General features: G+C 43.9%; 1 protein-coding gene across 2 annotated transcripts in view; it reads right to left on the minus strand.

Moving 5' to 3' along the window:
- LOC118259344 (tetraspanin-15-like) overlaps window positions 1–2,567 on the minus strand; it is a 52,272-nt gene extending 49,705 nt beyond the window's left edge. For both annotated transcript variants that reach the window (XM_035568782.2, XM_035568780.2), the window contains exon 1: window positions 2,343–2,567. In XM_035568782.2, the coding sequence (XP_035424675.1) occupies window positions 2,343–2,429 (87 nt within the window). In that variant the 5' untranslated portion in view covers window positions 2,430–2,567. The remainder of the gene's footprint in view (window positions 1–2,342) is intronic.
- Window positions 2,568–10,743: the final 8,176 nt, after the last annotated feature.

Below are 10,743 nucleotides of genomic sequence, written 5' to 3' on the forward strand. Positions count from 1 at the left end.
AAGAGAGAAAATATAATGGGCTACAGTGATGTCACCTGTGATTTGTGGTAAGCGGCAACAAGCTGCTGGTCCAACCTGTGATGCTCAAACCTCTAGGCAATTTGCTCCATGTGTGGTTTAGAACCACTCTCAGAGTTATCCCACACTTCTTTATTGTTTTTCCCACCTATAAATATTTGCTTTCATTACAGGAAAGTGCTGGAAAGAATCCAGTGGTGTTATTCTCTCTATTCAACCAATTTGCTGCAGGCTGGGACACCCAATGCTAGGAAGCTGTGATGCATCTCACCCCAAACCTCTTCAGTCCTTCCCAGTGAATCACATCTTTTCCACTGTTTCCCCACCCCCACCCCCCTGGGGGTTGCATTTTCAAGGCCTTCACTCAGTGCAAGCAAGAAGTTTCTGTACAATAATTATTATCAAGTGCATATGGCCGCAGTGAAGCCTGGCTCCAGTCACATCTGGTTAGTGAGACTGAACAGTCCAGGACAGCCACTGAATTAATACAAAGGTGACATGTGCAAATGAGGCCAGAAGTAGGTCAGGGGAGTGAAAAGGATGCCAGAGCCATGCAATCCATATGGACTCAGTGTTCAACATACATGTACAAGGACCACCACAGGACCAACAATGAGCAAATACATCCCCCTAGGTTGAAGCCAGGCTGGGTCAGAGCCAAACAAAATAGCCTTTTTTGCAAGTCTCTGGGGAATTATGGAGTTTCTGTTTGCTCATGGATGAGCACACAGCAGTGTGCTCCTCCATCCTGAGCTCTGTCCCACAACGTGCCCAGCAATCCATCAGCGTCCGGCATCATGACTGTGCTCATGCATCCCCTCATTAATCTGCATTTGCAAAGTGTAGCCAAGACCTAGGTTCAAACTGACCGGAAGAAAAAAAAAATTGCACCTCTTCCCTCATCCCCATGCTGCTTAAAGGCATTTTTAGGAAACCACAAACTGAGCAAAACTCAGAGTTTTAGAGAAAACAAAACCATGGTAACAGGTTTTCCCAGAGATTAATTTTGCAAGCAAAAATATTGCACTATCCCTTACAAAAAACTCCAGGCAGCTTCACTCAAGCCAGAGGCACAAAAGCTTTACAAATTCCAGGTTTCTGGCTCTCACTGGGTGCAGCAGGAGTCCCACAGGGGTTCTGGATGCCCTCAAGGGATACTTGACATCTCTTTTCCCACCAGGAGCCTTCCTGCCCCAAAGGCCACAGGAACCTGAGGAGATATTCTGCAAAAGAAAAGCCTTTTTTTTTTTCTTGTTCTCATTCATGCTCTGAGGCAGACACAAGTTTGTTTTGGTGTGGTGAGATGACACACTTCACCATCCCCAGCTAGCAAGGATGAGTGTTGCTCTCCAAGAAGCTCACTGATAATAATAAAATGAAATAAAATAAAATGAAATAAAATAAAATAAAACAAAACAAAACGGGAAAAAAGCATTTTCAAACTTTGCTTGCAACCCTGTTTTCTGTTCAGCCTGCCTGGGAACACCACAGATATTTGTGCAATCAATTGCACCAATTAGATATGCATACCACTATACACACCCAGCCTGCAGCAATGCATGGGGCAAATATGATTAATTAGACGTCAGGAGGAAATATCTGTGAATATTATGGACTGCATTATGCAAGATTAACCCAGGGAAGGTGCTAAGTTCACATCCAATCTGTTAACTGTGGATGCACTGTCCCTAATGGAAGAGGAATTTCCTGCCAGCTTCCCTGGCCCTGACATGTGCTTGCACCCTCCCAGGTGCCAGGGAGGCTTCACCCTGACCATATCTGAGTCAAAACTGCTTAAAAACAAGCTTCATTGTTTCCTCTAAAAATGAATAGCCTAGCCAAATACCCACAACTGCCACATCCATGCTAATGGGCATTGCTGGCTGCTTCTATGCTCAGCTTCAACCTCATCCCTATCAAACCACATAAAGGTAACAGCTGAGATGGGCAATGCTGTTGTCCAATAACTTCTTGCACCATAAAAATGTGAAATTTCCATTAAATTTCTACGTTTGTGATCCACGTGTCTTGAAACTCAGTTTGCTGCTACAGGGGATTTGCAGGAGCAGCTCTGGGGATGGACAGTCTGAGGATGATGGTCTTAAATCCATCAAAACCTGCAGTTTCACCCAGTATTGTCCTTTTTAGACCCAGCTAGTTCAAAGCACAAGGGACTTTGCAACACGCATGGCACCAGATTTTACCACAGGGGCTTGATGCCTTGAAAGAGGAAATTTTGACACTGGAAAGTCAAATCGAACCCATGGGGGTGGCACCGTGGGGCCGATGCCAGGAAGGACAGCAAAGCAAACCCGAGCACCTACCGAAAAGAGGGTAGCATAGGTGGACAGAGCAAATTTGACGCTGTAGTAATAGAGGAGGGAGTTTCGGCACTCGGAAGCTTGTGCCATCTCTGCAGCTCCGGCTGGGGGGGGTTGCCCGCTGCCTGCCAGCCCCTCCCTGCCCCGGCTGCCCTCCACCACCGCCCGAGGAGCGCCGACATGCACCGCACCGCCCCGTGCGCAGCCAGCCTTCAACTTGAACTGCTTCCGCCTGGCAGGGACCCAGCGTGAAAGAGGGAAGGCAGAAGCATGAGCAGCTGGCGTTAACCCCTTACTGCCTTTGCTGCGTGGCTTTCTTGCTGAGATCGACGGCAAACCTCTGTTCAAGCAGGTTTACTGCAAAACGTGTTCCAAAAATCGGTGTCTGAGTAGGTCTGTGGAAATTTTTTTTACAGCAAATGTGTTGCAATCAGGGCTTCCTGTCCTTCCCAGAGTGCTGGAAGAGCCCAGTGCACTCCTGCAGTGAGAAACCCCAATACCCAGTGAAAGGCTGAGCAGGAGACATTTCAGGAGATGCACTTAATTAAGAGTGACATTTAAGAGAACAATTCATTACAAAATTTGGCTTTATCCTAGGTTTTACAAGTAGTTTCAGGGCGACTCTCATCCCCACTGTATCACAGGCAAACCTGAAACCTCTGGTACAATAAATCAGGCCAGAATGCTGCAAGCACATTGCAGACTTGTTCCCAGCATCATTTCCCCATCAGCCAGGTAAATAACCACCTATATTCTACAAATGGCAAATTATGCCATATAACTCTTTTCTAAAAATCAGGTTTGTGCAGCATGGATGGGAAAAGTGATAAAACTCTCTGATTACTTCTATATGACAATGTTTATGGAGAATTTTCTGTCTGATGCACTCCAGAAAGGAGAGATTTCCTTATACAGTGCTGATTTTCACTGTTACTCAGACCTTGGGCTCTGGGGAACTCTCATGTGCCTCAGAAATTATTTTTTTTTCTCCTTGAAAAAATAAAATCATTTGCACGCCTGCAAAAGCAGTGTCAAGACCCTCTCCACACTCCTTGCATAGCCTTTTCCCTAGCAAGCTGAACACCCTTTACCGGATGGACAGAGATCTTTAAATTTAATTGTTTTTTTCCTTCAACTGAATAAAATTTATACCATGCTTTCTTTTCTGTAAAATATAGACAATAAGGAACAAGCACTCTTCTGGCTGCACAAATGCATACAGATGCTTTGCCACTTGCATCTATAGAGCACTCAGAGATGAGGAGATAGAAACCAACCTTAAATCATCCATTTATTTATTACTAACATTACCATAATGGATAGATAATGCACAAGCTGTGCTGGACACAATGGAGATGCAGGCAGAGCTTTTAGAAAGCTTAACATTGAGTTGAATAATTCTTAAGTCCACATTTATGCAAGACTTGAAACTTTATTTAAGGTCGCTTATGTGTGATGTTCTCAGAGTACAGAGGGAGCAGGGAAAGGGGACAGGAAAGCAGCCCATCAATAGAGAAAGCAACTTGGGGTCACTGAGTTTTATTCCTGAATATTTTTCCCCTCTGGAGATACTGGTGATGAAAGACTAACAAATAAAATAAGATCACAGGGTGAGTCACCAAGAAAGGACAGTAAGATCTTGCACAAAACAAACAAACAAACAACAAAAGACAGACAGAACTAGGACTAGACACCAGGAATCCACACTTGGCTATGTGATATAAAGATACCCAAGCTGCATCCCTAAGATGAACTCAGCTCATTATGTGAAAACCACACCTTCTGAAGAGGAAGTCCCCTCCTCATAAAAAAATTACTCCTCACTTAAGACCACCCCTTATAGCACATGCATAGTAGATTAAAATGTTACTGTACGTAACATTTAATGTTAAAATGTTCATTAGAAATATAGAAACTAACTTCTATTCACCAATTGTAATAATTAACTGATAATAAGGAAATAGGCATAAAAAACCGTGATTGGGACGATCAGTGTGGTAGCTTTGTGAAACTACTACTAACACCCATCTTTGCACAGACACGAAATAAATAGCTCTATGTGTTCATTGGCTCTTTGCACACTGGTGAAGAACCCAGTTTTGGGACAACACTAGTACATGCTGCTGGAGCCAGGTGAAGGACCCAGAGAGGCTTCACACATGTGGAACAAGCTAGCTTTTAATGGTTTTTAATCATTAACGTGGCACCATTCCTGGTAGAATCAAGCCCAGGCAATCATTAACTGCAGGAAGAAATGCCTCAGCTGGCATTTAACGCTCAGGACCAGCAAGGACTATAGAAACTGCTGGATGTCAACCAGCAGTCAAAATTTGGGGTTTTGCAGTCATTTGAGGAGGCAATGCTGCTACTGGGGGGAGATTTTCCACCAACAGAGCCCTGTCCCCCTCCAATGCCCAGGGATGGGGATTTCCCATCCACCCCACATATCACCCTGGGCTTTACAGGCAAAAAGTTTCCTCTAATAGTTCTGCAGAGCCAAAACCGAGTCTGCAGGAAAATGTGCTCAGCCTTCTGAGGGACCATCTTGTGGTATTGATGTGCTCTCCACAGTGCTCTGCATGCAGGTGGCATAACAAGAAACTTAATAAAGATGCTGCTTCTTCCCTTGAGTGGGGTTCCCTAGCATATTAAATCACAAATCATTGGCATGATGAGTTTGACAAGCCTAGGTATGTGGCTGCCTCCTCCAACGTTGCCAGCTTTACCTTTACCATAAGTTTTTCCCCCAGCTTCAGCCCAGAAGTACAGAGAGGTCCTTATGCAGGATTTTTGGTGCTCTTGGGGCAAGGAGGGGACCTGTTTGACCTGGCTGCTTGTGCCTCTGCTAGGTGTAAGGCGAGCCCTGTGCAAGCAGAAAGAACTGGGGAAAAGGGTCTTTGGGAGCTTTTGTTATGGGTCTGGGGGTCAAAAACTAGATCCGTGGCCTTTTGGAGCTCTGCAATGATTTTGCTGAGCTGCCAGATGGGAGCAGAGGTGCTGTGCACTGCTTGCAGCTGCAGCTCTTGGGTTTTGTTAGCTGCACATGGGATAGGGTCAGCCAAAATCCTCCTTATTAGCACCAATATTTAAGTGGTATGGGAACAGCTGGCTTACCACTAGAGGTGGGAAGGGAGCAAGCAGTCAGCATTTGCTAATTCCATGACTGGGTTCACTGCCTTAATTGCACCTGTTGAATAAATTAATTAGTGAGTATTTTCACAGGATCCTATTGCAATTCCCTACAGCCAAGTTAGAGCTGGAAAGTGCTAATTTAACGCTTAGCACTTCAGCCCAGGCAAGGTCAAGTCTTTGCACACAGGCCTGGTGCAGTGATGGGATCCGTCCTGCTCTGTCTGAGCTGGAGAAGCAGCAGCTACCACAGTCTCTCTCAATCCTTCTTCAGACAGCCACAACAGCACCTAAATTATGGTTCCTCTCAACCAGATTAACATTTAATTGCATGAAAAGTGGTGCTGCTACTGCTCTTACTTGCACTTCTTTTGCAAGCCAGACACACTGAACTGCGAGGAAGAAGCACAAAACAAATGATGCAGAGCATTGATCTCCTTGCTGACTGTGTGGATGCACTTGCAGCTATTTCAAATTTCACAACGCCACCTAATTGAAGACAAATTGCAACCAAATTATCAAAAAAAAAAAAAGTGTCAAAAACAGGAAATGAGTTTTGAATTACTGTTACTCCCAGCACCTCTCTTCAGCTGCTGCCTGGAAAGATGGGAAGGCTCCCAGCACCCTGCGCACAGCATTGCTGCTTCACAGATGGGTTTTCACCTTGTCTAAAACATGGGTGAAGGAAAGTTTTGCTACAAGCTCCAAAGGAAGGGACAAATCGCGGGCAAGTTATCCACAGTGAAGGGCTTTGCAAAAAGGAGCAAGAGGCAGGAAAAAAAGTTGTTGGATGCCCTGCAGCGTTTAGAGATTCATCCTGCAAGGGAGAACGTTTGAAGCCAAACAGCATAACGGGCTTAAACTGGAAGCTACCTCCTCTTTTCCCAGCTGCCAAACCCTACTAAGACCCCATTTGCTGATTCAGAGTTTGATTTTGCTCCCTGTCATCCCAGAGCTGCAGAAAGCAACTTTCACTTGTCCCTGTGATTTTATTCACTAATATTTGTGCTGATCTTATCCCCATTTGCAAACTTTGATGTGGGATTTCTAAAACAGTGGCATTTGGCTAATGCTTTATTTGACCTTTTAATGCTCCATGCTCTTGAGTCACATGCAGGTGTAATTTTTTTTTTTTTTAATTGGGCAATGAATACACCAAGATGCATGTTTCTAAATGAAACCCTGTGTGTTGCATTCTTCAAACCTAAGCTACATTTAACCGCAAGCTCCCAAATTACATACTGCCTGTCCCCATCCTGAACTGTTACCTTGGCTTCACTACACCTTCCTGCAGCAGATGAAAGCACCAACCTGTTTAATAAACACATCATCAAATGAAGAGACCTTCCATGGTGCAATAGTATTACTGAAGTGATGACTTAACCTGTATTTTCCCAGGCAGGCAGTGATTAAAGTAGAAACATTTTGCCTCTGCAAACCATGGCACAGCTGGCTCAGTACAATCATGAGTGCAGCAGCTATAAAGAATAAAGTGAACCATGGGGGGGAAGAGAAATAGCTCTGAGGGGTTAAGATAATAAGCAAGCAATGTTGTATGATAAAGAGCAGGAATAAAACTGAAGCATTAATGTGCAATTTTCTGATTTGTAAAACACTCTGATTACAAGAGGAAGACAAAGAGCGGGGCTTGGGGGTGCCAGGATCAGCATCACACTGCAGACACTGTGCCCATGCCAGTGGCAAAAGTGATGCGGAGCAGAGGCATTTCTGGGTCCTATGGCTCAGTTGTACTCAAGCATCCTCCTCGGTTAGCACTGGTCTGCAGAGCATCACTTCTAATTGCACAGGATGGAGCAGTCCTCCATAAATCTGCATTATCCCCTCAGGAAACAACTGATGCTTCCAGCCTCAACAGCCTGAAGCCCTGCAACTTTATTAGAGAAGGCAGGAGAGCATCCCCTTTTTGCTCTCTATTTTCAAGGCTTGTATGTGCCAGGAGTTTCTGCTTTCTTCCTTGTAGCTCCTACAGGCCCCATTCACTGGGTCCATTTTTTTTCCCTCTTTTCTCTTACTTTTTAGACATTTTGGTGTGTTCCCCTCTGGCAAGTTGCTCTGCTGAGAATCATTGCACCAGTGCTGGAGCTGAGCGGATAGGTGCAGGTGCACAGAGCTCAGGTTCAAAACCAACAAAAACACATACATGATGGGACATCTGACAGATACTGCTTCGTCAAAATATTGCTTATAATTTGGGGCTAGTTGTACTGGGTCTGGCTGGGATGGAGTTAACTTTCCCTGCAGTAGCCCATACAGTGCTGTGCTCTGCATGTGTAGCTAGAACAGCACTGGTATCACACCAGTGTGGTGTCCACTGCTGAGCAGTGCTGGCACAGCATCAGGACTCCCTCCAAGCCGCCCAGGAGTCAGCAGGCTGGGGGTGGGCAAAAGGTGAGGAAGGAACATCACCAGGGCAGCTGACCTAAACCAACCAAAGGGATATTCCGTACCATCTGATGTCACACTCAGCAGTAAAAGGTGGAAAAAAGAAGAATAGGGGAGGGGTGGGCTCCTGTTGTGAAAAAGTCTGTCCTCCCGAACAACGGCTACATGCGCCGAGGCCCTGTTTCAAGGACATGTCCAAGCATTGCTCGTTTGTGGGAAGTAGAGAGTAATTTCTTTCCTCTGCACTTCCACACAGCCTTTGCTTGTTGCTTTTTTCCTCTTTTCCCCTTTCCCTTTTTTTCCCTTTAGTTAAATTGTTTAATTAATAATAATTTTTCCTTAATTATTTTTTCCTTTAATTAAATTATCCTTATCTCAACCCGTGAGTTGTTTCTTTCCTTGTCTTCTTCCCCTCCTCTTCTGAGGAGGGGGAGTGAGAGAGTGGTTGTGGTGGAGCTGCCTAGAAAGGTAAAACCACCACACTAGTATGTTCCAAAGAGTACAGAGATAGCCAGACATATATATATATATATATAAATAAACAATATAATAAAAAAATAATCAGGGTTTGCCAACAGAGAAGCTATGATTGCAAAACTAAGGTGAATTTGTAGCTCATAGCTGGCAGATTTGAATTTTTTTTTAAAGATGTTTTATTATTTCATAAACCACAGGAAAAGAGGATTTTTTTTCTATTTTCTATGCAAATTATGTTCTCTGTGTGCTGTCTGCACAGTCTGAAAGACTCAGCTCCAAAGCCCTGAGTCACTGCAGTTCTCTCTCTTCAATAAAATGCTTCACTAATTAACCAACAGCAAATCACAAACTCATGACATGGGTTACCAAACTAGAAATAACTAAAAACGTTCCCTCTGATCCCCAACCCCACAATGTTTTGAGGGGTACAGACCTGTTTCCACCTGGGAAACATTGATGGAGATGGTGCAGTTTTCCTGCTATACCTATTTCTCATTCCTGTGCTGAGATTTAGTCTCTTCCATGGGTATTTAATACATGACCAAGAAATACCTGTCTAAATGTGCTAAATAATAAAACCATGGGGCTACAGAAATTATCCAGCATCTTGGGCTCTAGTTTGGAGAAGGAATTCCCCTCCCTCCCATTTTCAAAAGAAGTCATTATCCAGCATCTTGGGCTCTAGTTTGGAGAAGGAATTCCCCTCCCTCCCATTTTCAAAAGAAGTCAAATGGATTTAATTATACACAGATTTTTCTGAACATGTATTTTCCATGTTTTTTTTTTTTTTTTCTTAATTGAGAATATTTTCTTTTAAAAAATCAAAACCTTATTGGAAGTCCCCAAGCTTGTTATGATTTGCCCATAATGACAATGCAATCAGACATCTGTAATTTCATCCCTAGCAAACATTCCTCCTGCAATTTGCTTGGCTTTTTCAAGGAATTACTCCATGGTGGCAGGATCAAATGTGCCATCAAGACTACTGAAAAGTGATGGGTGAGAGAGACCTGATGTCCATCAGTGTAACAGATAGAGCTGCAGCTTTCTGCAGTATCTGCTGTGATGTGCTGTCAAGTTATTTTGCAGCTTAGATGCTTGATGCACCATTAAACCAGTAATGCATAACCTGGGCATTGATGACAATGTTGCTGCCTCTCTTACTCAGCTGCGTGTAGCAGAGGCACGAGTTCTTCCCAGACTCTTTCCCACCAACATCAATGTGCAACTCTGGGCCAGCACACTCCATTCCTATGGCAATAGAGAAAACCAAAGCCTCTAACACAACGAAAGCTTTCACTTTGCAGATGTTATCACCAGAGTGGCTTCTGTTTTTTTTTTTTTCCCCCCAATCACGCAAGCCCAGATTAGAGCCCTGACAATAAAATAAGCATTCCCCAGTCCAGCTGTACAATCCTGCTCTCATTCCCATGCCTTCAAGAAAGTAGGAACCTGAACAGTACCCTCCTGGGTACATCAGAGTCTAGGTAGTTTGGTGTTAGTGCCCATCTCCAGCAACAAGGACTTCCTTCCCAAAACCACTAACAATGGTGGAGGATACTATATAAGGAGAGGAAGCATCTAGAGGGGTAAAAGAAAAATAATAAAAAATTACTACTCTGCATGCTCAATCACCCTTGCCCTTGCTTGCTGAAGATCTTGAAGAAGAACATGGAAACTGGCCTTCTCCCTCTTGAAAAACACATGCCAGAACAGGAGGCTGGGTTGAGCAGATCCCTGTGATTTGCCCATTCAGTGATCTTCTACTCACCCAGTGTTTCAGGATTGTCTTTTCCTCATATTGTTTCCTTGAGACCCTATAGTTTCAGGGATATGATGCATAGCCCTTCAGGCTATAACTACAGAACAAATTCCTTTATGTTCTTGTAGTAATGCAGCTCAGCTTTATCACTCTCTCACCCCAAAAGTCTCCTAGGCTTAGCCATTTCTACTACTTCAGACCTGAAGCAGAAATGCCACTGTGATACAGGCTTCTTGCGTCTTATCCACCTTGTGGAGCTGAGTCTCATGCCTTGGATATGATGATGATAACTCATCTGCAATGATGGACAGTAAGAAAAAAAAACAGAGCTGAACTATATATCAGTCCTTACAGAGCTCTAGAGCAAAAGCTGAAACACACAATGGCTGAAATCAACTCATCACCAACAATTCTCATCCAAAATTGTGCATTTTATGTGGAATTTAAAAGCTTTTATACCCCATGCCATCACAATAAGATCGTTAAGGGAAAAAAAAAATCACCTTGCAGTACAAAGCCTTTCTACGCTTTTAAGCCAACACTAGATCCTTTAGTGTACCTTAGAGGAGCATCTGAAGCCACCAGAAACAAATATGATTAATGGGGAGGAAAAGCAGTCCCTGTACTAAGTTG

Source organism: Cygnus atratus, chromosome 27 (assembly GCF_013377495.2).
Source record: "Cygnus atratus isolate AKBS03 ecotype Queensland, Australia chromosome 27, CAtr_DNAZoo_HiC_assembly, whole genome shotgun sequence".
In the NCBI taxonomy this organism is placed as follows: domain Eukaryota; kingdom Metazoa; phylum Chordata; class Aves; order Anseriformes; family Anatidae; genus Cygnus; species Cygnus atratus.